Consider the following 27,517-nt stretch of genomic DNA (forward strand, 5'->3'; position numbering starts at 1 on the left):
GGATTACTCACTCTGGAGAATGCCAACTTCTGTGTCCTAAGCAACATTTTGGAGAGGCTCATGTGGCAAGGAGCCAAGAGCTCCTGCCAACAGCCATGTGAGTGACTTTGGAAGTGGTTATCCTGTCCCCATCAAGATTTTAATGACTGCAGCCATTGCCAATAGATTGACTGCAACCCCCTGAGAGATCCCGAGTCAGAACCACCCAGTTAAGCCTGCCCAGGTTCCTGACCCTCAGAAACTGTGAAATAATAAATGTATGTTACCTTAAGATGCTAAGTTTTAAGATAATTTATTACACAGCAATAGATAATACAAGCCCATCTAGCTCTTTAAGACAGGAATTTCTAATAAAATTTTGTTTTGTATTTAATAATTATGACATTTTCTGGTATACTTTGCTGTTTTGATTAAATGTATACTACTAGTAATTATGTCAATCCAAAACAAAATTTTAACAGAGCCTTATGGTTATGGGATATTTTTAAAAAGTCAATTATATTTATATTACATGTTTTTGTTACAAAGAAGTATGATACATTGATCAATAAAAGTGTTCCAAGCAGGGGCGCCTGGGTGGTTCAGTTGGTTGAGAGTCCAACTCTTGGTTTCAGCTCAGGTCATGATCTCAGGGTTGTGGGATCGAGCCCTGGGTGGGGCTCCATGCTCAGTGCAGAGTCTGCTTGTCCTTCTCCCTCTTCTTCTCCTCCTGCTATCTCTAAAATAAATTTAAAAAATCATTTAAAAAAATGTCTTTCAGGCATAAAAGCATTCTAATGGGATAGAATTCAGGGGCAAATGTTGGAATGATCGTATGTATTCAAGGAGCAAAAGTAAGAATCTGAAATTTTTTAGCGTTAATAAAAGGCTTTGCAATGTATTTTTTTAATGGATGATACTATCAAATCATGTAGACATCACTGAATACATTTAAAAGAGCAGTGCAACTATTTTATTTGAAAGGATCAATATTCACAATATATTAGAAATTACATCCTTGCAACTAATTAAGTTATGAAAAATGCGCAAGAGGCCTGTAAATTTCTAAAAAATTGTTTTAGGAAGGGTGTTTTCTATTTTTATTATTTAAATTCAATTAATTAACATACAATGTATTATTAGTTTCCGAGGTAGAGGTCAGTGATTCATCAGTCTTATATAACACCCAGTGCTCATTACATTTTGTTGGGAGGGTATTTTTGATCTTGCTTGGAGTTCATGGTGATTCTTAAAACTGTGGCTTGGTTTCATCAATTTTGGGAAATTCTTAGCCATTTTATCTTCTAACACTGCTCCATTCTCTCTCTTCTCCTTCTAACTAAAATTACATGTTTATAAAACCTATTCCTGGGGCACCTGGGTGGCTCAGTCAGTTGAGCCTCCAACTCTTGGTTTTAGCTCAGGTCATGGCCTTAAGATTGTGGGATTGAGCCCTGCATCTGGCTGTGCCTGCAGCGTGGATTCTGCTTGAGATTCTCTCCCTCTGCCTTCCCCCCTCACCCTTGCTTGCCTGCGAGCACACGCACACTTTCTCTCTATATATAATAAATAAAACCTTTAAAAAAAAAACCAAACCTATTCCTCATATCCCATATGTTTTTTACGCTCCTTTCCATGTTTCAGCCTGCATACTTTTCTGCTTTATCTTTTGGTTCACTAATTTTCTTTTCAGCCATGTCTAATCCACTATTAAACTTATGCACTGAATTAATAACAGATACTATAAATTTTAGTTCTCACATTTTTAAACTGCTGAAATTCTCTATTTTAATTCCTTTAACTCAGTTATAGCTATTTTAAAACCTAGGTCTGACAAATACATTATCCGAATCCTCTGGAATTTCTATTCTAAGTCTCTCTCAAAATGTCTCTGAGCAGGTTCTGTCTTTTCATGCTTAGTTATTTTTGGATGAAATTTTTCCTATTAGAATTTACTGTTGCTTTTGGCAGGGAGCTCTAGGCTAAAGACACTAGAAAGCCTGGATCATTTTAATTCAATCAAGGAATTATAGGATTCAAAGCTGTGCTTTAGACAATTTTCACCTTGATTCCAACTGTGTAGCCCTTTAGGATCTCAACTAAAAACCTGGTAGTTATCAGGGTTCTTCCTTTTTGGTGAGCCCCCAACTATTTTCTCCTTCCAGCCTTGCCCCCGCCCCCAAAGACTGATTGATTTATTTATGAAAGAGAGAGAGCATGAGTCGGGAAGGGCAGAGAGAGAAACAGGCTCTCTGATGAGCAGGGAGCCTGATGCAGGGCCAGATCCCAGGTCCCTGGGATCATGACTCGAGCCAGAGGCAGATGCTTAACCGACTGAGCCACCCAGGTGCCCCTCTCCCAGCCTTGTTTACTGAAAGCTCTACTCAGCTTCTCAGCTTTCAGAACTAACAATCTCCTTGAGAGAAAAAGTAGCTTGAAATAAATGTTAGGATCATTTTTCTTGCCTTACCCTCCTCTCCTAGAACTTCAGCCCAGAATTCCTCACTGCTTTGGTAGTCCTCTGATGCCTTCAAAGAGATTTTGAAAACTTCTTGCCCAGCTTTTCTAGTTATTTTCAGCAGAAGAGTTGGCCCTAGGCAACTCTGCCCACCATTGCTAGAATTAGAGCCTCCTCTCCTAAATGTCAAACTGATTTCCAATATCCTGTTGAATGCCTCATTACCTCACAGGTCCCTTGTGCTCAGTAAGAAGCCACACTGAACTCTTCGTCTTATCTCCTGCCTCATCCTACTCAACCGGCTTTTCCTGTCGTAGCTATTTCTGTTCATGGTTTTCTAAGCTATAAATATTGTGTGGGGGCACCTGGTTGCCCCAATTGGTTAAGCCTCATTCAGCTGAGGTCATGATCTCAGGGTCTTGAGATTGAGCCCCACATGGCTGGCTCCATGCTCAGCAGCAGGGAGTCTGCTTGAGATTTTCCCTCTCCCTCTGCCCCTCCTCCCTGTTCCCATTCTTTCTAAAATAAATCTTTTAAAAAATATATTGTCTGTGAATCTCTTCCCTCCTAAATGCTGTCAGTTACCAGGATCTCTGTACATTACCTCCATTGTTTTCCTTCCATCAGAGCCCACTGCTCTGTTCCTGAAATACCATCCTTGGCCCCTGTCCTCTCCTGAACCACTGCAGGTTCACTGCAGCACCTTTCCTTTTTTTTTTTTTTTTTTAAGATTTTATTTATTTATTTGATAGACAACTAGCGAGAGAGGGAACACAAAGCACAGGGAGTGGGAGAGGAAGAAGCAGGCTCCCAGTGGAGGAGCCCGATGTGGGGCTTGATCCCAGAACTCCGAGATCACGCCCCGAGCCAAAGGCAGACGCTTAACGATTAAGCCACCCAGGCGCCCCCACTGCAGCACTTTTCCTAACTGACCTCCCTGCTTTCAGAACCCTCTCATATGCTTACATTGTCTGAGCTGCCAGAAGATTCTTTCAAAACATAGCTCTAAGTTATTGCCTGCTTAAAGTCTTTCAAAGGCTCCTCACAGCCCCTGAAATTCAGGAATAATCCTCACCTGGGCACTCAAGCCCTACCTGAATTGACTCCACGCTTGTCTTCAGCTGTATCCATTTACTTTCAGGAGTGAGTGCTGTCTGTCCCTCAGCTACTGCGGCGGTGAGCATCCAACAGTTGTCTTCTCTGGACTCTCTCATGGTCATCCTTTCCTATTACCCTCTGCCCGGGGCAGGAGAAATGGTTTCAAAGAAAAGATGAATGTGAAACTACTTCATATGTTGTTGATAATTTATGTTAGGGATAAGCATTAAACAAGAAGCGGGAGGAGAAAACTGAGTGAATTGCAGGCCCTAAAATTTTAAGCTTCTTAAAATGTTTTTCTTCAAAACTTTCCCACGTTCCATACTTAAAATGACTAAAAATACATGCTTTAAGCAAATAATTACCTCTTTGTCATTAAAGATACATGTATATTAAAAACACCACTTTCCTGTCCCTTGCTGACTATCTCTGGAGACTTCTTTGACCTCTGGTTAGTTAGTTCTTTTTTCCTTTTTAAAGGGTGGTGGTGAAGGAGAAAGAAAGGTCCTCTGGTTAGCTATTGTTTCGCTGGGACGTACATACAAGAGGTTGTACCACATTACCGAGGCGCCCAGAAGACCTGGGTTTCCTCTTGACCACTCTTGGCGTGATTAATCCCTTCCCATACAGGGGCCGGTTTCCATATAAAATTCCTAGGTGACCCCGAAGGAGTGTTCCAGTTCTAGAAACTTCTGTCTAGCTCTGGTAAGATGTACTGGCTGCAAAAGGGCTTTGGAAAGGAAAGATATTCGTCTTTTTATAAGCATTTTGTGTGGGGCGGAAAAATCAGAGTGGATTTGAATCAATTTACGTTTAAGTCAGGCGGCTCTACAAGGGAAAATGATCCAGGCTGGGTGAATGAATTAACACACACAAAATTTTTAATAAAGCCAGTACACAGCCGTGAAAAGATTCAGTCTTCCCAAGGAGCCTGGGAGGGAAGCAGTGCAGGATTCTCGTTCCCATCTTACAAACGAGGAAACGGGGGTTCTGAAAGCCTAAGTAGCTTGCCCCCTCGGTGGCCGACCGATCGATCGTTGCCGCCCTCACTTCATCTCACCTCCGGCTTTGGCACTTGAGTCTCTTCAGAGGTGGCAGTCCAGGGTCAGGGCAGCCCCAAAGGCCAGGCGGGGAAGGCTGCTTTAAGTCAAGGCACTTCCGCCTCCCCCGAGCCTTGCTGGTCTCACCACCTCACAGCCCCGGCGGCCCGAGTCACGAGTTTTCCTCGGGGGCCCGCCCCTCCTCCAGTTGATTGGGTAGTTCTTGAACTATCGCCGTCCTCTGATTGGTTGTTACCCTTTCGGCTCTCCAACACCGCCTACACCAACCGGATATAGGGGCAGGGTTTCCGCTTCCGCCTTCTCCCTCCCGCTTGTTGGATCGCGGTCGCCGCCACAGCTGCCGCTGCGGGGCGCGGTGCTGGTGGGTCGGTTGGCTTGTCTCTCGACGTCGGTGTCCGTGCCGTTGAACTGCCCGCTATGGCTGAACTAGATCCTTTCGGCGCTCCTGCCGGTGCTCCCGGCGGCCCCGCGCTGGGGAACGGGGTGGCCGGTGCCGGCGAAGAAGACCCGGCCGCGGCCTTCTTGGCGCAGCAGGAGAGCGAGATTGCGGGCATCGAGAACGACGAGGCCTTCGCCATCCTGGACGGCGGTGCCCCCGGGCCCCAGCCACACGGCGAGCCGCCAGGGGGTCCGGGTGAGAGTGCGGCCGCGTTTGGGACGGGAGGACTTGTATAGAAACTCCGCCCAGAGTGGGTCTGAGGGCTCTGTATAACTCTTGTTTCTTGCTGAACCGGGAGGTCAAGGAAGAGTGCAAGGAGGAAAGAGACCCTGGCCCAGTCATAGCAGAAACCTAGGTTCGGGGAGCCTACTCAGTGGTACGAGTATGTTTAAGTGCTCCTGGACGGGGCAGAGCGAGAAAGCGAAGAAAATAGTGTGACAGGCTGAAGAGCTCGAAGAAGCCCGTTCAGTTGAGGAACTTTTCATTGAGCACTTGCTGTGCTCTGAGACTGGCCTCTGAAACACAGCCGCATTGGCGCAGTTTGGCCAGACTTAAAGGCAAGCGTGAGCCCGGCATAGAAGCAGTTATTAGGAAAGGAGGGCAGAAAAAAATGAGAATACTGGCATCGTTTTTGAGATATACAAACAAAAATGGCAGTGCAATTCAGCATTTAAGCTCGTCAGGTGTACGGAATGTTGGATTATGGGGAGGAAAGGAGGCGTGAATAGAGAACTCAAGGAAGGTGGTCTAATCCTGGAGTAAGAAACTCCAGCCAAAGAAGGGTAAGAGTTTTACCATTTGTCGAACGGATTATGGCCGGGATTTCTAGAGCTCTACTTCCTCTAGGAACTAGAGGTGTTGGCAGTGTTGCCTAAGCAGAATTTAAGATTAGCCTGAACTAGTCTTCCAAAAGGTGAATAGAGAATGTGGTGTGGCCTTCTCCCAGCCAAACTCAAGCAAAGACAAAACAACAAAAAACAAACAGTAGGATGCCAGTTTGACCTCTGAATGCCTTACCCGTGTGTAATGCTTCAAATTACAGTGGGAGGAAAAGATGAGTGGAAGAGACCTATTCAGTAGAATGGGGGAAGTAAGAAATTACCTGGAAGAAATGAGACCTAGGTTTTCATTTACTTAAAAAAATTTTTTTTTCTAATTAAAGGAGAATAGGGCACTAGTGGGGCAGATAGGAGTGTTTGTACTACTCTAACCTCAAACCTTAAGGAGCCAGGCAGATAACAGAAGTAGAGAACCCTGCTGGGAATGCGAGACTGTGGAGTGGTGGAGAGTGAGGTTCGGTGCACTAGAGTTGTACGCTGTGAAAGCATTCAGACTCAGAAATCTCAGTTACTGTGCCAGCCAGGCGGAACCATTTTTTGTGAGTAGGGGTAGGGAGACTGCTCGTTTGCAGCCTCTGAGTTTTTATTGCTGTACCATGTTACCTCCTAAGCAAATTAGCGCGCCCCCCCCCGCCCGGTAAAAATTTACACGAGAACAAGATACACCTGAAAATGCGAATTTCAGCAAGCAGGTTGGACTAAACCGGGTTGTGGCCAGGGGGTGAAGTTGGCTTTAAGTCGGTAGGGTTTTGTTGTTGGGTGGTGTTTATTAACATTTGCTTGAGAATCATAAAATTTACTTCTTAGATCCTTAGTTTACTTTCCTCATTTAATATAAGAAAACTTGAGTCCTGCAGAGAAATGACCTGCTTAAGAAAAAAGGGCAGGTTCTTAGCTATGCCCCCCCCCCCCGTCTCCCTGCCCGTAGACTGTACCATATGCTGTTCCAGTTGTTTCAGCAGGGGGATCACGGGACAAGAGATTGTCATTTCTGAAAGGCAGTGTGGCTGCCTTGGGTAGGACAGAGTTGGGAGAATCAGGACCCGTAATTAGAAAACTGCCCTGATCCAAGGACAGTGTTACTCTTGCTTACAGCTGTATCCCCAGTGCCTAGCAGGGTGTCTGGCACCTAGTGGATACTTACAAAGGAATGAACAAAAATACCAGGTCCAAGAGTCTTGTAGAGAAATGACACATCTTGATGATGGGCAGTTTGGAGAGGTAAAGGGAGAGGCTAGAGTTGGATACACAGGTCCCTTGTGCATTAAGCTTTCAGCAAAGGGAAGGAAGGGGTGATTGCTGACTTAGTTTCTAGGAAGGACTTTCTTAGTGAACTAAGCATTTAGTGATTTAAAGCCAGACCTCTGACAGCGTCATTGAAGTTGGCAGTAGTGCAGTGGTCAGCACTTCCTTTGGGGATTAGAGAACTAGTTGAACACTTTCCTTTCTTTCCTTGAAAAGATGCACTCTAGTGGTTAAGATTCTGTGCTGTCCTAGACCATTTGAGTGTAAGTTTAACTTTGTGGTCTCAGGCAACTTAGGTAACCACCACTGCCCTGCCTTAGATTGTTCATCTGTACAGGGTACAGATGGAGACCACATAGGTTACTAGGATTACATTAGTACCTGTAAAGTGCTTACACACAGTACTTGGTATATTACTGCCACAGTACCTGGCTATACTGTTACTCCATGGGAGTCAGAAGAGAGGCATTACAAAGCCTATAGGCCTTCGGGTGTGCTGAGGAAAAAGATTTTAGGAGGGAGCCCTGTGTCTCATGTGTTACTATACAGATACATTGGCAGGAGGCTCTAACGGGTAGAAGAGCAGCCTTGGGGAAAACTCCCCTGAAGGATGGGAGCAGGCAGAAACCAGAGAGCCCAAGCCTTGGGTGACTCCTTCAGTTGTTACGAGACTTGGAGAAGAGAGGTAAGTCTAGAGGTGGGAGGTAAGCAGCTGAGTGAAGTGGCTCAGATACCGAGGAAGAGCAAGTAGGCAGGAAGGAGGCAGCGTAAGTCTAGAGCTGCTGAAAAGCCCTCAATTATGAGGGCTGAGGAGGGAGGAGAAAAAGAGGTGATTAAGGAGCTGCTGAGAGTATGGCAGTGAGGCGCCGTTTGTTTCTGACAAGTCTTTCCTTGGAGGAGGAAGAGAGGCACATGAATTAAAGGAAAGCCTTCTGGAGGAGGGGAGTAATTTTCTAGGTAGCCGTGGTGGAGAGAAGTTCAGGAAGTCTCATGCTTGGTGATTAGTGCTGTGCACTTACCGCCGGCCGGTTCTCTGTAGCCGCAGGTCCACGCAGTGGCCGCAGGCGAAGTAGTGGGATCCTATTTCAGATAAGAAATTGTCGTGGAAGTTAAGCAGTGTTCCTAAGGTGGCAAGCTAATACATGTCTCCACTGGCATTCAGACCCACGTCTGCTTTACTTTCAGTGGATGGCACCATGGGAAGTCAAAGGTGGGTTTGGGACAAAATGTCTTTCTTCTCTGGAAACTGATTCTGGCCCTGGTTCTTCTCTGGCGTTCCTGAAATGCCCTAGAAAGTTTCCTTCTGGAACGTCAGGCTGCTTAGCTTCGTTGTCCTAATAAATCAAGGCCCTAGATGTCTTTCTGCATGTTTTGCAGCAACAGGCAGTCCTTTGACTTGGGCCAGTTGAATGTCAGTATAGTAACTAGTAAGAGCTCAGGCACTTGCTGGTGGGTTTGGATGAGTCTTCCGTCCTGAAGGGCAGGCAGGCAGCATGTGACTTTGGCGGAGGTATGGGAGGAGAGTTGCTTCTAGGTTTGTGTATGGAGTGGTGATCAAAGGCTTTCCTATTGGGAATGGCCCTTGGCTGGAATATATTAACTGGATATTTGGTGTGTTAAATGTAATATATTAACCAGAATTGAGGCCTAGGCCTGGCCGTACTAGCCATTATAAGCTCTAGGAGTCAAAATTATCTCCCTCTTTCCTACCTTACACAAAAATAAATCCCAGGGGGTTAAAGAGAGGCATTTTTGTTTTTTTAGTACCAGAAGAAACCATATAAAATGACAGTGGGGGAATATTTGTAATATGAGAGAACAAATAATAGAAAAGTGAATAGAGATCAAAAGATAGCAGAAAAAATGGGCAAAACTCAGACAATTCGGTAAAGAAAATCAGATGTCAGCTACATGATTACCTCCCAAGAAAAAGATCTGCAGGGCAAAGCCGCCTTAAGTTTTTTCCTTGCTATCAATTTAGCAAAAATTTAAAAACCTAAAACTAGTCTTTACTATCACTAAGTGTCTGAGAAATGGGGCAGTCATGTGCTGATGGTGGTAATATAAATGAGACACTAAAAAGGGGGCATGTGGTTGGTATTTAGAAGAATGAAGAGAGGGTAAACAGAAGGGGGAATAAACCACGAGAGACTGTGGACTCTGGGAAACAAACTGAGGGCTTCAGAGGGGAGGGGGTGGGGGATGGGCTGGGCCGGTGATGGGTATTAAGGAGGGCATGTATTGCATGGAGCACTGGGTGTTATACGCAAACAGTGACTCCTGGAACACTACATCAAAAACTGATGATGTACTGTATGGCGACTAACATAACATAATAAAAAAAATTAAAAAAAAAAATGTCTATCCTGTGACCCGGGAATCTCTGTCTTGAAGGTCAGCTGCTGGCGGGCCTTCAGGATGACCAGCATGCTGCCACCGCGCCGCTCCAGCTGCTGCCCGCTGGGCACGGTCTGTGCTAGTGGTTCTAGATGAAGGAATTTATTACCGAGGAGCAATTGAATATGCTCCCCAAATACTTCTATTAGTTTTTTGGGTACTAGGTGCATCTCTCCTCTCATCTTCCCTATCCCACCCCATGCAGTAAGTTTGGGGGGATTGGACAAATAAATAGTTTGAAGTAGTTTGAAAAAAAGGACAAAATAATGGAAGTAGTAGGTGGTGGTGGTGGTGGTAGTAGGTAGTATGGGTCAACCAGCAGATCCAGAGTACAGAATGTGTAGGCAGAAGCTAAATCTTTATGGTGTCTGTATCAGGGCTTCTGAAAGAAGGTGGGGCAGCCACCCCAGAGGGATAGCAGGCAGCCCTCTACAGACCGCCTCTTCCTGATGGCTTGTGGGTCAGGGCAGGGCTGAGGATGCATACTTGTCAGGGTGATCAGGTAGCTGAATTACTGAGACACAGAATGGGTTAAAAAAAAAAAGTGGGGGGACTGGGGTCCTGGCAGATAGACATACAGAGTGTACTGTATGTGAAGGCTGCCCTCCTCTCACGCAGGCCCAGGATTGCCAGATCAGAATTCTGTCTGCCTGCCCTCACCCCAAAACCTAGACATCCTGAATGTGTGAAATTTTCTGACTTAATAGTGTGTGTTTTAAATATGCTCAGACTGTGGACCACCATTTTGTACTATATGGATTGATAGTCTCTAGGTCTTACTAAAAAACACCATTTCCTCATTTTTCAAGATGGGCTTTCTCATTGAGCTCATGAATGAATTGTGCTAGTGAGACTGGATCGTACACCACGCTCTGAGTTTTTTGTGACTTGCATCCTTGAAAATACTGACTTAATTTGGTGTGCCCAAATCTTACTATCCCAGACTAGTTCAGGTGTCTAGAGGAATTAGCTCAAGAAATCTCAGTTATAGACCCTTAGGTCTACAGGTACAGGATGGAGAGTCCTGACCCCCAAGAAAGCACTTTGGTTTGAACACGAAGCTGCATGTCCTTGCTCACGGATTCCAGGCCCCAGTTTTCCTTTGCCTTCTCCAGAACTGTCATAGAGAAGCAGAGGCTCTCTCTGAGACTCTTCTGCCGGGCATCCATGTGTTCTCTCTCTAGGGCAAAAGATCAAAAAGCTTTTGAACTGGGGGTTTGGCCCAGAGGTGAAGTAATTTGTGTATAAGCATATCTTGGTTTCATTAAACAGGAAGTCGTTCATTGTTCTGTCTAGTGCGTAGCACCGTCCCCGCAGCAGATGGGACCATAGTAGACTCTGTAATGCTTTGGCCCAGCGTTTGACTAGTCCTGACTGACGGACCAAAATTTTATGTCTTGCAGATGCTGTGGATGGAGTGATGAATGGCGAGTACTACCAGGTACAGAGTACTCTGATTATGTTAAGTCTTCCTTTCCTGTGATTTGAATTGATTGACCTAGAAAGGACCCTAGTCCTTTGACTTTCCTAGATCTATTAGTATTGGGTATATTACCTGATTAAATGGAAGGATTTGAAGAGAAGTGACGTTGATCATGCCTTTAAAATGTTACTGAGGTGGCCCTAGTATACTGATTTTATTCTCAAGAAATGAGCAGCCTTATGGTGATGATGATAGCAGTGGCTGATTTAAACACTATGTGCCATGGGCTGTGTCAGGCACTGTTTATATTTACTCTTTAATTCTGTCATCAACCTGGGGGACCTGTATCCTATTTTACATATGAAGAAACTGAGGCACAAAGTAGTCTAAAAGTAACAAAGCTGGTATGCGGTGGGGCCGGGATATTTGAACTGTTGAGATTGTATTCGAGGAGAGGGGGGCTGGAATTTGTGGTGACTGCCGTTTTCCCTCTGTATTGCCAGCCCAACTCAGATTAGCTTAAACACAAAAAGTCTTACCAGTTTTTATAATTGAAGTGTCCTTGGACCAGGACTCTGACTCAGTTCCCCTAGGACTTTCGTTCTGCTTGCTGAGTGTGCATTTTTGTGCTCAGGCATTTTTCTTGGTGGTCAAGTGACTATAGCACATCTGGGCTTCTCATGTGCATGTCATGTTACCTAGAACAAGAGCTTTCTCCTCTTCTCCCAACCACCCAACGAAAATCTTGCATTTCCTTCTGGACCAACTGGAAGTAGTCACTATAGCCTGGGGAAATAGCATAGTGCTTCGCTTATGTGTGGGTTTCTGCCCATCTCTCAACCAGTTAACTGGCAGGAAGGATGTTAGTCTAATTGGTTTAAACCAAGGACGGACTAACTTTTTCATAAAGTACCAGATAGTAAACATTTTAAGCTTTGTCATAAGGCCTGTGTCAGACTGCTCTTGCTGTAATGTGAGAGCATCCATAGACAGTACGTACGCGGATGCACATGGCTGTGCTCCCGTAGAATTTAACTACAAAAACAGGCAGCTGGCCTAGACTCTAGTTTCCAGCGTCTGGTTTAGAGCTTAGCCCTTAGAGTGAGACAGAATGGGGTTCAGATCTGGGCTCTGCCTCTTACTAGCTGTGAATTGGATCTCTGCCTTGGCTTAGTCCCCCCAAATGTGAAATGGGAATAAAAACTTTGCAAGTTGCTTGGGACATAAAGCTTTTATGTGCCTGATGCATGGAAAGCGTCAGTAAGTTAGTTACTAATACTTTCATTCTTCCATCTTTTTATAGTCTGGTTAGGTGAACCTGCAATTTATTCCCTAGTTCAACAGGTGAAAAAATTTCTAGAGATTAAATTCTGTTTGAGTTTTGTCCGTTTATTAGCTGTCAGACCTTACCACTATAAAGAATCTGCCCCCTCCCCCACACTCTTGTGACTCCTGTTTGCTTGCCTTTCTATTCTTTTACTTGGTGTGACTGCTCATTTTCTCTTGGACTCCCTTTTTCCCAGAATTCACATACTTTGGTTAGGTGGTATCAGGTGCTCTTTTTCCTGCATTGTTTAATAGCATTTAGAAGTTTTAGGTTCTAGGCCTTGCTGTGCAGTTTATTTACCTTTGTTACCTTGAAGATCCCACATAAGCTGTGTGTTAAGTGAAGAAACTAAAACTGCTAACACTGTTTCCTAGTAAGTCCATGACTCACCTCCCCTCTCTCCTCTCTCCCACTCCTGTCCCAGTTATTAACAGGCAGGGTAACAACTACTCTGCCTCCCTTGTGGATTGTAAGGATTATGTGCAGTAATGTTGAGAACTGCCTATGAGCCTGTAAGGTTGTGTCATTGCTTTTAAGGTAATCCTTGAACATTTTACAACAGCCGTCCGTGCATAACCGGGGTGTTCTGCTGTGGATGAGGCGCATTTCGGGAACGTGTGCCTGGTACTGATAGAACACAACTGTGTTTTGTGTTAAGGAGAGTAATGGTCCAACAGACAGTTATGCAGCTATTTCACAAGTGGATCGATTGCAGTCAGAGCCTGAAAGTATCCGTAAATGGAGAGAAGAGCAGACGGAACGCTTGGAAGCCCTTGGTAAGGAATCTTTTTCTATCTTTGGGTGTCTATTTTCAGTGGGATAGTTGACCTTGACTCTTAGCCCTTTTTAATTGGAATTAGCCGTAATGTCCTTGTCTAGTATTTGGGAAGATCTTTTCCTCAGCCTGAGGGTCACAAGGCCACCGCCAGGGAGATGCTTAATCACAGGCCATTTTGTGAGGGCTAAGGGCAGCTCAGAGAGCCACCACCACAGGCATCCCCTTGGGACGAGCAGAGCGGTGCTGTGGACACTTAGTGGTTCAGACCCTGCAGAGTCTGTTTCCTCATCTGTGGGGTAAGATCAGCGTTACCAACTCCAGGGTTAGTCTGAGATGGTATTTATGAGAGTGTTATGTATACTTGAAGGTCTCCGTGCGAGAGACTTCAAAGTCCATTTATCATTTCTAGGCTGAACTTAAGGGAACACTTTAAGAAGAAAATGTGAAATATATTAGGAAGTATGTACAATTTGGTTTTCTTACTCTAATATCCCTGTGAGCTAAGTTTTTGTTTTTGTGAGTGAGGAAAGTAAGAATCCTAGAATAAGTTTTTGAATCACACAGGGCTTACGTCTGCCCTGCTTCATAGTCCACGCCCCTCCGTCCCTTCAGCCACGTTGCTTGTCGTATACGCCGTCTCACCGAGATCAGTGCCAGCCGGCCTGGCCTTTGGTGAGGAACTGCGTGCATGGAGCGTGGCTCTTGGTCAAGATCAGGAGACTTGGTATCTGTACATAGGTGGGTTGCAGGGGTGTGACACAGTGTGGAGATAGAGCCAGCGGGGATTCTGGTCTCAGCTTTTTATTCAAAAAAAATTTTTTTTTAAAGATTTTATTTATTTATTTGACAGCCATCGAGAGAGGGAACACAAGCAGGGGGAGTGGGAGAGGAAGAAGCAGGCTCCTAGGGGAGGAGCCTGATGCGGGCTGGATCCCAGGACCCTGGGGCCACACCCTGAGCAGAAGGCAGACACTTAACAACTGAGCCATCCAGGCGCCTCCTTTATTAAAATTTCTAATGCAGGGGTGCCTGCCTGGCTCAGTTGGTAGAGCGTGCAACGCTTGATCTTGGGGTCATGAGTTCGAGCCCCACATTGGGTGTAGAGATTACTTAAAACTTGAAATAAAATTTCAAACACTAAATAGTTGAAAGAAGAGTAAAATGAACCTGTGTGCACCCCCTTAGAGTCAGTGATTAACATTTTGCCATATTGGGTTTTCTTTATGTAAATGAAGCATGTATGTATGTATATGTTTTAAACACATTTCTGATCCACTTGCAGATACATCATCTATTTCATGCCTAAATTATTTTTTTTTAAAGATTTTATTTATTTATTTGACAGAGACAGCCATTTAGAGAGGGAACACAAGCAGGGGGAGTGGGAGAGGAAGAAGCAGGCTCCTAGCGGAGGAGCCTGATGCGGGGCTCGATCCCAGAACGCCGGGATCACGCCCTGGGCCAAAGGCAGACGCTTAACGACTGAGCCACCCAGGCGCCCCTCATGCCTAAATATTTTATTGTATATCTGGAAATAATGATGTTCTTCTGTGTACCCACAATGGCAGTATTCTTAGTCCTTCTTGGGAACCACTGAATTAGTAAAAACTTGATTCCTTATTTTTCAAATGGGATTAACTGACACGTAGAAGTATGACCCAGGTAGTGCCAGATCTGTTCTCTCTCCAGCCCAGTTGATTCGTTCTGAAAGCCACAGGGCACGTTTCTGTTTGAGCCTTTATGGCACTGTCCGGCAGTAGTTTCTTTGAAGGAAATATTACGGATCTGTGCTGCCCGTATGGCCGCCACTAGCCACATGTGGCTGTTAAGCACTTGAAATGTGACTAGTATTACTGAGAAACTGAATTTTTAATTTAATATTAATAAGTAGCCACACGTGGCTAGTAGCTCCTGTACTGGACAGTGCAGCTTTAAAAAGACGAAGATTGTCTTCATGATGCTGGTAGCTTTAGTCTTTGCTTGTTCTTTGTGTCTCTCTTCTGAGTGCGCAGAGAGGCAGGACTTCGCCGCTAGTATTTGTCATGTTACAGAACTTTTCTCTTTCAAGTTTAGCAAAGTTGTCTTCTCTGTGGAAAGAGTACACTTTGGTCACTTTGGTGTCTGGAAAAACTGCCTCCCCCCCCCCCTCCAGTGATCAGCTTGGGCACTGTGGGACTATTCCATGAAGTGCTGTTTCCTTAACTCAAGATGCTTTTCTGAAATCAAACATTTGGCTTTGGAATTAAATTGGTCTGTGAACTAGGTGTTTCTTCAGTTTCATCTTTTTCCTTTGCAAGAACTGAGAAAGCACAAGATGCTAAAAATAGAGAACCAGTGTGCGTGGTTTTCAGCTTAGCTGCTGACTGTGTTCTCACAGTTTTCTTTTCCATGAACAGTAAGGAGGACGGCCCAAGAAGACGGCTGTCAGTGCGCCCTGCTCTCTAAAGGGACTGTCAGCCTTCCCGCCCTCTTCTCCTGCCCACATGCAGAGATTGTATTGTCGCTTGGATCTTTGTCCTACTGAGCTAAGCATTTAAGAATTCTAAATTTTTGTTTTTTAAGATTTTATTTATTTGAGAGAGAGTGAGAGCGCACAAGCAGGGGACAGGGGGAGCGGCAGAGGGAGAGGGGGAAGCAGGCTCCTTGCTGAGCAGGGAGCCCGATGTGGGGCTCGATCTCAGGACCCTGGGACCATGACTTGAGCTGAAGGCAAACACTTAACTGGGCCACCCAGATGTCCCAGAATTCTAAATTCTTATTGCCAGTGTTGCTTTTCAAATATCTGTAAAAGCAAGAAGACAATTTAAAGGGATAGTTTTCTGCAAGATCTACAATCTGTGTAGATGGTTACAGTTTTTATTTAGATTAATTTTTCAGAGCTAAATTTCTGTGTTTTGTTCCTAGTGTAATAAACTTTTAAAAAATCATCTTTAGACTATAAGGAAATACTCTCCAATCAAAAGTAATGTTCCAGAAGTGATTTTACCATTCTTGAAAAGGAGATTTTAACCCTAGTATTTTGTGATTTCTTGTCCACATGCAGTGCCAGCCCATAGCATCTCCCACCGCATCCTCGCACCCTCCGTTCCCCCTCTGCTTCATGCCGTGGACGCATATCAGAAGTCTGCTGTATAGACTTGACTCTCAGTGGAAGTCTGAGTAAAAGAATTCTGAGTGGGGCGCCTGGGTGACTCCGGTCATGATCTCAGGCTTGTGAGATTGAGCCCCATGTCAGGGTCCAAGCTGGGCGTGTAGCCTCAAGACTCTCCTTCTCTCCCTTCGTGCCCCCCCATTCTCAAAAAAAAAATTCTGAGTGATAGGTCACCTTTGATAAAAGGGTAACAGGTTCTTTACAATCTGAAACTTTGGGGGAGTTTCTAGCTGCTAACAAGCAATTTCTTGTAGTTACAGACAACAGCCTTCTGCAGGTTGTTATGTAAGACCTTCTTGAAAGGCCCTAAGTGCTCCATTGCGTCCATTCAAGGGGTGACTCGCCGCCACCACCACTGCTTCCTACTTAGCCAATTACAGGTTGGGCTCCGCCTTGCACTGTCCGAACTCTTGTCTGGATCACTGTGACCACCTTCTAGTCACATCTTGTGGTTGTTTCTGGGTTTGTTTTCTTTTCCATCCCTCCCTTTGGAGGCAGCTTAATGAAGTAAGAACCTATAAGCTTCAGAGTCAGACCTGGGTTTGAATTTTAGTTCCGCCACTTACCTTAGGAAGGGTTACTCAAACTTTCTGAGCTATCTTTTTTCTCAGGGCTGAACATGGGTCTAGAGTTTACTTTCTCAGGATTTTTGTAAAGATTAAATGAGAGGTCTATTAGAAAACACCTGCCAGAGAGGATGTCCTTAAGAACGTGTTTCAAGTGAAGTCTCAGGGTCACTTCAGATGGCAACTGCATAATAGCTATGACCTGCATTTCTATGTCTTGCTATCTGCTGACTTGGTCTCTTTAGCTAGTTGTCATATTTGAGACTCCAGCCTGGCAAACTTGCTAAGTTTATGTGTTCTCTCTAGAACCTTCTGGATAACTGTTAATGATTTCCCCACCCCACCTCAACCCCCTGCAGTCCTCTCCATTAGAGCTTTAGTTCTGTCCTAGCTCTGCCACAAACTCACTCTGTAGTCTGAGCAAGAACAGATGTTTTGTGGTCCCCTTCAACTCTTATTTTTTTTTTTAAGATTTTATTTATTTATTCGACAAAGATAGAGACAGCCAGTGAGAGGGAACACAAGCAGGGGGAGTGGGAGAGGAAGAAGCAGGCTCATAGCAGAAAAGCCTGATGTGGGGCTCGATCCCATAACGCCGGGATCACGCCCTGAGCCGAAGGCAGACGCTTAACCGCTGTGCCACCCAGGCGCCCCTCCCCTTCAACTCTTAACATCTATATTCTGCTGTTCCCTTGTTCCTGAATCCTCTCTACCTCTGGTAATTTTAACAGTAGCTTTCTGCTTCATACCAGTGCTTCTGCTATGTTCAGTTAAGAGAGTGCCACCTTGTGTTTTACAAAACCATCCATTGGCAGAGTTGGGATGTTTTGTTTGTGAGAAGATTTTGTTCAAAGATTATCTAGTATCAGTGGTCCACCCTGAACTAATATTGGCAGCATAATTATTAAAGAATCCTCCTGGGGCACCTGGGTGGCTCAGTCGGTAGAGCACCTGACTCTTGATTTCAGCTCAGGTCGTGATCTCAGGGTCCTGGGATTGAGCCCCGAGTCGGGTTCCACACACAACACAGTCTGCTTGAGACTTTCCTGTCTCTCCCTCTGCCCCTCCCCCCACCATGCTCTCACGCACATGAGCGCTCTCTCAAATCTTCAAAAAAAAAAAAAAAAAAAAACTCTGCATTTTCCCCAGTTGGTGCCCCCAGAGGCTTTTTTCTATGTATCCTCCCCCCAAAAAAGAAACCCTAAAACTAGTGAATCCACTAAGATGTCAGTGGACTGAGAGAAAACGTGAAACAGCTTAGATAGAATCACTGGGATCACAGCCTGTAGGTACAAACAGGGAAAACAGAAGTTTGTCTACCCTCCTGACTATGTCACACAGGCGTGCGCACGGACACAAACCCGCACACACCGTAAGTTTGATAAGACTAAAAGAAATTGATGGAGCAAACTTCAGTTTGTGTTTTGCCTCATTTGTGTTTCTTCCCCTTCCCTTCAAAGATGCCAATTCTCGGAAGCAAGAAGCAGAGTGGAAAGAAAAAGCAATAAAGGAGCTGGAAGAGTGGTACGCGAGGCAGGACGAGCAGCTACAGAAAACAAAAGTGAACAACAGGTCAGTCCCGGCGCTGCTAGCACTGCTTGCTTCCCAGGATTGAATCACGCTCATTCCTAACAGCCAGGATCGTTCTCACATGCTGCCTCTGTAGTGTGAAATGTCTTTGCAGGTTTTGGGAAAAGTACTTGAAACATAGAGGTTGCAGGCCTCTTGGGTCTTGGGAGCATAGTTGTAGTGATTTAGCTCTTCAGCTAAGCGTTTGGTTACTCTATTGCTTGTGATGGTGTGATATGTAATAGTATGAAACAGCTATTGGGAAAGTTACTTCATGGATCAAGTCCACATGTGGAAATGTAACCCTGAAATGAAGGGCCACTTTCATGAATATACAGGATCTCAGTACTTTCGAGATGATCACAGACTTGGTCATGTTGCATCCCCTAGATACAACCCTGCCCTCTGAAAGCTGCTTTACAGAGGGGTCCAGTAGCAGGGAAGCCTGTGTGTAATTGGGTAGCCAAGGATGTTCCAATATGGTGCTTCGGAATTAAGGGTTCTCTGGGGACTTCTGTGTCTAGAAAAAACTTGAGTTGACTTTTTAAAAATGCTCTTCGGAATGGACTCCCTCACTGAAGATTAAGTAGTTGTGGGGAGAAACCAAGTTCATTCTGTCCCCACTGACCGGCACCTGCGGTCTTGACTGCTCCATGCTTAAAGTCCCCTTGGAAGTAGCTCAGAGAAGGGTGAAGGCAGCACTGCTGGCCTTGATGCAGGCCGATGGCTTGCCTGCCCTGCTGGGTCAGAGGCCAGCTTTTACTCCGTGGTCACTCCACTATCTCACTGGGGAGAGAGGCTAGACTGAGCCAGGGGTGTTTGTAAGCCTTAGGTTCCTGCCCTCAGAGGCAGAAGTTGGTTTAAGTGCTCTTGCCTCTGGCACCTCTTAGATGGAAATGTGCCAGAAAAGAGGGAGGGGACTGCTTTGCCAGCCAGCCTGTGCTGTTTATTGTGGGGCAGCTACGGCAGAACAGATGGACCGTTCTGTGCAGTAGTCTTCAGCTACCTGTCTCTCGTTGGCCATCCTTGGTTCTGTCAGCTGCCCCTCAGATGGCAGGCTGGAGCCGGTATCCTGTGGGGGATGTCTTCTCTAGGCGTGCCTCTCAGGTTCCAGGGGAAGCTCTGTGATATGTATGGCGGGGACCGCCCTCTGCCCTTGGTGTCGAGTTGCTCAGGGAAGCACTCGCTACCAGGGCTTCTCCTGAGCTTGTGATCGGTTTCAAGCGCTGACAGGTCCAGGCTGCTTTATTCTCTGCGCATTCAAGATGATTTACCCCGGGTACAAGTTCAGAGCTCTAAAGGGAGCTGAGTGGGTGCCTTGTGTAAGCCCTGCGGCCCTGTGTCATTCTGCCCTGAAGTACTTGGTAAAACCAGGCTGACCCTCCTTGTTCAGGATCCCTAATGTGTAAACAAGTTGACCTGTAGATTCTCAGACTTAAAAAAAAAAAAAATGGGAATAAGCTTCTTCTGATTGCAGTTTTGCTGAACTGTATCCCTTCTGTAAAGAAAGGGGCTGTCTGTATGCAGCATTCGTTGTCCTTGGAGCGAATAAGCACACCTGTTTTTAGGAGCTCCGTCTTCACGGTTTAGTCCCTCCAGGCATGGATTTAGGGCTTTGGTACCTTTCTTAGGATTGTAGAACGTTGGGTTGGATGGTCTCATAGATGAACCTCCCAAGTTCCAGAGAGGGGAAGAGACTTACACTTGCCACTCACGGAGAATGTACGGCTCTTCCCAAAGCAGGTCCCGTGCCTTGCAGAAAGAAACCTTGAAGCATAGGGCAGACTCTTTGTCAAACTGGTGGCACGCTGGCCTTCTGTCACCAGGGTTCCGGGATAGAAGGGATGGTTTTGACACTATTCCGCTTACTTTTCATGGGCTGGGGTGGGAGCCATTTAGACCCACTGTGGGGGCCTTCTTCCAGTGGTACACCCCTTCCCCTGGAGAATTTGACATTGCTGACACTCCCCCTCCGTGTTGGACTCCCTAAACAGCGTGCTGTGGGACTAAAGGAGTAAGTCCGTTTATATATGTAAAAGAACTCTTGTCTATGGGTAAATAGTGACTATCAAGAGAAAATAGGATGCTCATTTCAAGCATGTGTCCTCCTCCGGATGACTTCTGCAGCCACTGGGTGTTTAAGGCACCACAAGCTAAGGCTGAGCAGTTTGAGAGGAGATATGGTGGGGAGCGAGGGCCTGTTTTTATGCGTGTATCATCAGGCCGCCTGCCTTCTACATGCCCTGACTTAAAACCTTAGGCGCACATCTGTGCTAGGCCCGGTGCCAGATGGGTCTGGCCTTCATGGCAGCTGTAGTCTGGTGTCCCTCTGCAGTTGGCATCTCCTTCCCTGTAGCCCAACTCCGGGTCCAGATATCACTGCACAAGAGCCATGAATTATTAGTGACAGCCTGTGGGGAAAAAACTCTTCCATGGGAGCCAGTCAGAACAGTAGTGACCTGAGAACAGCCCAGACCATGTTCCCTTCCAAACTGTGACAGAAACCTTTCCCCTTTTACAGGTCGCTCTGGTGCTTTTTATCTCTTTCAAGACTTATAAAAATTTGGGAATCCCTGATTCTCTGTGATGGCAAACATTTTTTCCATGCCCACTGGGGGTTCTTTACGTGCGTCACTTCTTGAGCACCCTGTGATCAGGCCCACGTCCCCCCCCCCCCCCCCCCCCCCCCCCCCCGCCCTGTTTCCCTGAGGATTGTTGCTTTCGGGCCCCTCTGATGAGTGAAGAACAAACAGGGGCCGCCTGTAGTGATCATGGTTTTCCATTTGCTCCGTCTGTCTGAAAGTGGATGGGGCTGTGCTCGAGTTCTTCGGTCTGGGGGCTAGCTGCAAAGGAGAAAAAACCTGCCATTCAGGCTTTTGTTGTCTTAGTGATGTCTTGACCGGAGTCATTTCAACCTTTATTTTCTTCAGTAGGAGCACGCACAAGTTGAAATTGGTTACGTTTAGCCCTTTGTGTAAACTAAAAGGATTATGGGCTTACAAGCTGGCCTGCCTTTCCTTCCCTGCCCACTCATTCTGCCGACAAACAACTCTGTTTTCCTGCTGACTCAGAGTTACAATCAGGCTGTTCTTTTTGCTTTCTTTAAATTTCCACAAACCACCACCTATGTATAAACCAAAATGGGAAAGAAGGAAGGCTATGTGTGAGTTTAAAAATAAACCGATAAAATTACTAGAATTTCCCTTCAAATAAATAAGTGAGCCTAGGTTAATGAGCAGGCATGAGCGTCGTTATAAATGTCTCTTCTGCTCCTGTGCCCCAAACCAGCCTGGCAAAGGATAGAGTAAAACTCCTGGAGGGAGGTTCCCCACCCACCCACAGTGGATGGGGTGGGCCTGGGGCAATAAGGTCTAAGCCAGCCTGTCCCCTGGGGTGGAAACTCTTCACCCAGCATGCCCCCTTTCCTTTTTGTCCCAGAGCCCTGCCATTTTGACCCATTTCTGGTGTAAGAGTTAAGTGAAGTTCTCGTTCCTGGGCTATGCCTTGTGACAGCAGTCCAGTCTGGCAGGGACCGAGCAGACCAGCATCTTCAGGGATAGACAGGAAGCCAGAGCCAAGACCCTTGGCTGCAGTTCTTTCCACCAGACCACTTGACTCCAGCACCTTTTTCTCTGAGATGGGGACTTTAAATGACCACATCTATTCCCAGAATACTGAAAATCGATCCCCTTCAGTTAGGGTGGGGAAGCAGGAGTCGGACAGTCCGAGGTAAAAAGTGGCGGAGCGTGTCTGGCATCTGGCAGCGGCAATGCCTAGTGAGACAGATGGAAGCGGACAGGGCGGTGGCACGGCTTCCTGAGCACACGCCAGCTGGGAAGCAGCATTACTGTCCCGCGGAAAGAGCCAGGCGGGCTTGCTCGTGAGCTCTCCTGCCACCCAGGGTTGAGCAGGTTGCTTCCTCTCCAGGCCTCCTGTTACCTTACCTGTGAAGTGTCGATGAGAACACTGTGCCCAGCGTTGTCAGCGTTGAGGATTGGATTGAATGGACACAGTAGCTCTGGAAGAGCTGACCTGGAAGTGGGGGCGAGACCTGCCCGCTGTGGCTGGGATGAGTTCGGGAAGGACTTGGCAGGGCTCACCGGGAGACTCCCCAGGGGGAAGGCCAGTGGGAACCTTGCCTGCTGGAGTCTCCAGCGCTTGAAGCTTCACTGGGGGAGCACAGAGCCTTGGGAGCGGCGCCCCCGCGCACAGTCGTGCCTCTATTATGGATTTGAGATGTTTCTGCTTCTCAATGTTCTCTCTTTTTTCCTGCCTGCTTGCCTGCCTTTTGGACCTCTTGCTGTCTAGGGTGGCAGATGAAGCTTTCTACAAACAACCCTTCGCTGACGTGATTGGTTATGTGTATGTTGCAAAACTAATTTTTTCCTGTTTTGATTGTACTTTTTGTTTAGAGTTAATGCTCCTGTTATGTCACAAGCTGTTTTGCTTCCTAAGTTATTTCAAACTGGCACTCTGGGGACTGCCTAAGAGTTAGAAGATTGGGGGTAGGATCCATTGACTGTCTTGCAGAAGCGTGACTCCCTTTAACTCTGAGAGCCTCTTCCCCCACATTCGGGGTTTTGGAGGCAAGGAAGCAGATTCCCTTTTAAAATGTGGGTCATTTGTGACCTTGTTGGGGAAGGCTTTGGGACTGGGGTGGGCTGTTGCTGCCACCGCTGCCGCCTCCCTGCTTGGGAGCCCATGATGGGGGCAGTATTTTCTACATTTGGTTCTTCTGAAGAACATGTGGGGTTGGTTGCTGCTCCCTTGGGAGCAGAGGAGGTGGTCTCGTTAGGGGATTGGGGGTTCTGTAATTGCTTCTCTGTGCTTCTGATGCCTATCCCCCACTTTGGCACAAAGAAGCCCCAGCTTTTTAAGGTCGAGATAGCCAAAGCTGTCTGATAATGGGCCACGGTGGCTTTTTCCCCCAAAGAAAACTGTATCTTCTCTGGAAAAATATTTAAGGACTCTTGTTTTGAAAGCAGTATTGCTGAAGACGACTTGGAAACAGTTCTGTTTCCTCACAAATTAGGACTCTATTTTGATAAGGGAGATGAGGGTAGAAGGAAGAGTAACTGGCGGGAAGGGTGGACGATGGGTTCATGGCTGTAGAGCTGCTTATCTTAGGGCCTGTGACCTCGACACGTTCATCCCTTTAGAATACAGAGTGGGGTTTCCTGGGTCCCCAGATGCATTTGCGATGAGATTTGTGAAATGCTGGACTTACAGGTGGTGTTGGACTGATTTTTGCACGTTCTCTCTGGAGTAGAAACGGAGACTGGAAAGGTCGAGTCTGGGTTTGCTGGGCAGCAGGATGGCCCAGCAAAGCCAGCTGCACGTTCCTAAGTGTAGACGGAGTGGCAAGGGCATGTCTAGCTTACTGACCATCTGCATTGAGCTCATTCTCATTTTCTATATCTGACCTAAAGTTTCTCTCGTTTCTTTTCTTCTCTTCACCTTTAAGCACAAACATAAACCATCCTTGCTACAGCCTAGAACAGTTAAGTAAACCTTTCTCACTGCCCCTAACTGTGTGTGCCATGAAGTCGCAGTGTCGTAGTGGCTCCGGGCTTCAGCAGTGTTTGCCACGGCCATCCCTGTGAGAGTGCCACCCCTCCGTCCCCACAGACCAGTCATCTCCATCGCTTTCGCTTTGCCCGTGATGCTTGTCGGAGTAGATGAATAGAGTGTGTCTTCCTCCTCTTTCCACTGTCCTTTCGGGCTGAGCTCCCACCAGTTAGTTCCCAGCGGGGGGTGGGCTGACCTTGATCTGAAAGAATGTTGGAGCAGCATCGTACCCCAAAGCAGCTAACATTGATTGGCTCCTCAGCCATTGAGCGCCCACCTCTTCCAGAACATGCCCTGAGCGGCCCAAGGCACCTGGCTGGAGGGAAAACGGCCAACTTGCAGCTCACCTGGAGAATGCCCTAACAAACCCCCTTCCAGAATGGCTTTAGTCTCTAGTGCCTGCTCGCATGGGAGCTGTGTCTTGAATTCCTTTTGATCTGCCCTGTTTCTCTCCAGCCTTAGGAATAAATCCAGAGGCTATCATGCAATGACCGGTGGGCTTTTGAGAAGTCTCTCAATTCACTTGAAACTCAGTAGAGCCCAACATAAACTGTGCACACTCTTGCCCGGCCTGCTGCTTGGCTCCCGCTGACGAAGGCCGTGCATAGCCGGCTGAGGACTTGCTTTGGTAATGCTCTGTGTCGCCAGAGACAGAGAGTGAGCCCTGAACCAAACACCTGTATTCCAACATTTTACACCGCGGTCCGGGCCCCCCGTGCCTAGGAGAACTGGCCCCGTGCCTGCTCCCGAGTCTGAGCTGAGCCAGGGGCTGTTACTCTTTGGAAAAGCAGAATGCCATTAAGTCAGGCGTGAAGAGGCAGTCACTTCTGTAACAAGGCAGCCGCCAGGTAGCTCACGAGGGCTTCTCCATTAAACCGACATACTTTGTTGTTGCTTCCAGGGCAGCAGAAGAAGCCTTTGTAAACGACATAGACGAGTCGTCCCCAGGCACTGAGTGGGAACGGGTGGCCCGGCTGTGTGACTTTAACCCCAAGTCCAGCAAGCAGGCCAAAGACGTCTCCCGCATGCGCTCTGTCCTCATCTCCCTCAAGCAGGCCCCCTTGGTGCACTGAGGAGCCACCCTGTGGAAACACTACATCTGCGGTATCTGACTCCCACTCAGTGAAGCTCTTCACAGTAATTGGATTAATTATGTTGAGTTCTTTTGGACCAAACCTTTTTGTCTTTAGAGTTGATCATTGTTTGTGATTGCATGTTTCCTTCAACTCTGTTCTCCCTGGCAGTCAGAGAGGAGGGGGAGGAAGGGGGGGAAGCCTCCCAAAGGTAGTCTCAACCTCTACTTTTGTGCATTGTTCTGAGAATAAATTTGTTTCAAACAATAAACATGAAGCTTCATTATTGACTTCAAGACCTGCTGCAGGGATGGAGAATTTCATTTTACCAGTTCGAGGACAAGGTGGCACAGCCACTGAAGGTCCACTCCTGACTTGAACGAAGAGAGCTCCAAGTTACTACGATCTATAGTAGGATTCTACGGAAGTTTCCATTTGAAAAGGGGAGTTCCATGGCTAAAAATTAATCTATTGTTGCCCAGCTGAGATAGAGCTGGGAATCCCCTCCCCAGCCCAGACATTTTCTCCCAGCTGGCTCTTGTCACTGTCCCCTACTTGAAGGGCTTGGATAGTATTTTTCAGCAGGGGTCTCTCTGGGTATGTATTACTCCTTCAGATTCAGCCAGTACACCTGAATCAGGGTGGCATTATTTTGTGGCTAGTCCCATTACTCTGGATTCCCACGGGACACACGGTCTGTGCCAGCGCTAGCAAGACTGCTCCTGTTTCACTTGTCAGATCCTTCAACCAGGCCTTACTGGCCAGTGCAGTAAGCACATGTGGTTATTTAAATAAGAGTACATTTCTAGCCCTAGAGCTCATATGCTCAGTGGCTGCATGTGGTTAGGTGGCATCCCAACTGCACAGCGCAGAGAACATTTACATCATCACAGAAAGTTCTGGACCATACTGATCTACGCAACAGGTACCACTAAGAGACTGTGCACCATTCAGGCTTCGACACCTGTCTTCTCTGTCTTCATCCTATCACATTTTAGGTGATGGTTTGAGCAACTAATAAAGCCAAGTCAAATCTGCTTATAGTTACCTGATATTTCCAAGTTGGAGACTGATGTAAACTGTAATACCACTCAGGAGAAGGGTAGGTATTGGCAAGAAGGAAAATTCGCCGTCTCTCCTATGGTAATTATGTCTGGAGGGGAGAGGAACCTTCATTACTTTTCTGCCCATGGCCTTCCCCTCCCCCCCAAGCTGCTTAGTTGGGCATTCTTTGGCTCACATTTCTGGCCTCTTTGCTCACTCCTTCCCTTTAGCCACTTTTGGTTGCAATCAACCACTCATTGTTACCAACTATTTATTACTTCTGGGCCTTGCTAATGCCCTTCAAAATGTCAGTCCAGTTTAAGAAGCAGCTCAAAGGTCACCTCCACCTCCAATGCCTTCCCTTACTCCCCTCCGTGAGCTCCCACGGCCCTCTACCTGGGGCAGCTTACCTTTTCATATTGTCTTGGTGGTGTTATCTGGACTGGTCTTGCCTCCCACACCAGATGGGCTTCTTGAGGGTAGATGTGGCAGTTGTAAAAGATCAGTAAAGTCTGACAGTCCCCAGATTAAGAGGTGACTGGTTAATATGACAAAGGTACTGCTATGAGCCTTCCAAAGCTAGATCATAAAAGGCAACACAGCTTACAGCTGGTTTGTTGGAACGTGCAAGCTACACAGGGTGGTAGTCCTTGTATCACCATGTAAAAATACCACCCTGAAGCCACATTCTGTGATGAAGTCCAAACCAGCCCACACATCCTGAAACTAAAGCAGAGAGAACTGCCTGCCTGGCCAGTCCCTAGCGTTCTACCCTCCTGCTACTCCAGCTCTAGCCACTGTAACTACAAATGCATCAGTAACCCTGAGTCAGAATTGCCAAGTAGCCTTTCCTAAATTCCTAATCCATAGAAACAATGGGAGAAATGATTACTGTTTGAACCTCTTAAATTTTGAGTTGGTTTGTTCCACAGTAGTAACTTAGAACTGTTTCTGATGCCTCCATTACCCACCTGGGGCTCCAGAAGAAGAAGGGAGCTGGTCCAGGAACTCAGTGTTCAACATTTAGTTTTAAACTTCTTAAAAAAAATTTTAAAAATAAACTAATTTTTTAGGGCCACTTTGCTTTTTATGTCAAATTTTGAATGTTACTTAACACAGTATTACAAGTTTTAGCCAGAGCAATTAGGCAAGAAAAGGAAAAGGCTGTAAGTCTTGAAGTAAAGCTGTCAGTCTTTGCAGATAACATGACATTAAATATAGAAAACCCTGAAGACCAAAAAATGTTGGAATAAATTCAGTAAAGTTACAGGACACAAAATCAATATACAGCAATCTGTTGCATTTCTATACACTCATAACAAACTACCAGAAAGAGAAATTAAGAAAACAATCCCTTTTACAGTGGCATCAAAAAGAACAAATACCCAGGAAAAAAATTTAAACAAAGACGTGAAAGACCTGTACACTGAAAACCCTGAGAGATTAACAAAGGAAACTGAAGACAAATGGAAAGATACTCCATATTTACGGATTGGAAGATT

General features: G+C 46.3%; 1 protein-coding gene and 1 long non-coding RNA gene across 4 annotated transcripts in view; one reads left to right on the forward strand and one right to left on the reverse strand.

Annotated features, from left to right (window-relative positions):
* Window positions 1-276: 276 nt before the first annotated feature.
* LOC105237480 lies at window positions 277-4,759 on the reverse strand. Its single transcript, XR_856089.3, has 3 exons — window positions 4,596-4,759; window positions 3,532-3,673; window positions 277-718 (listed from the first exon to the last, which is right to left on the reverse strand). It is a non-coding gene; the product is annotated as an uncharacterized LOC105237480 (long non-coding RNA).
* Window positions 4,760-4,880: 121 nt separating this feature from the next.
* CLTA (clathrin light chain A) overlaps window positions 4,881-27,517 on the forward strand; it is a 31,717-nt gene continuing 9,080 nt past the window's right edge. The window contains exons 1-7 of one of the 3 annotated variants that reach the window (XM_019799332.2): window positions 4,881-5,230; window positions 10,920-10,957; window positions 12,925-13,042; window positions 18,222-18,333; window positions 22,639-22,692; window positions 23,795-23,830; window positions 24,800-25,242. In XM_019799332.2, coding sequence (XP_019654891.1) covers window positions 5,014-5,230; window positions 10,920-10,957; window positions 12,925-13,042; window positions 18,222-18,333; window positions 22,639-22,692; window positions 23,795-23,830; window positions 24,800-24,971 — 747 coding nt within the window. In that variant the 5' untranslated portion in view covers window positions 4,881-5,013 and the 3' untranslated portion in view covers window positions 24,972-25,242. Of the gene's footprint in view, window positions 5,231-10,919; window positions 10,958-12,924; window positions 13,043-18,221; window positions 18,334-22,638; window positions 22,693-23,794; window positions 23,831-24,799; window positions 25,243-27,517 lie in introns of those variants that run through there. The other 2 variants (XM_034664115.1, XM_034664116.1) reach the window with 2 other exon arrangements.

The sequence above is a fragment of the Ailuropoda melanoleuca genome, chromosome 7 (genome assembly GCF_002007445.2).
Source record: "Ailuropoda melanoleuca isolate Jingjing chromosome 7, ASM200744v2, whole genome shotgun sequence".
NCBI lineage: Eukaryota > Metazoa > Chordata > Mammalia > Carnivora > Ursidae > Ailuropoda > Ailuropoda melanoleuca.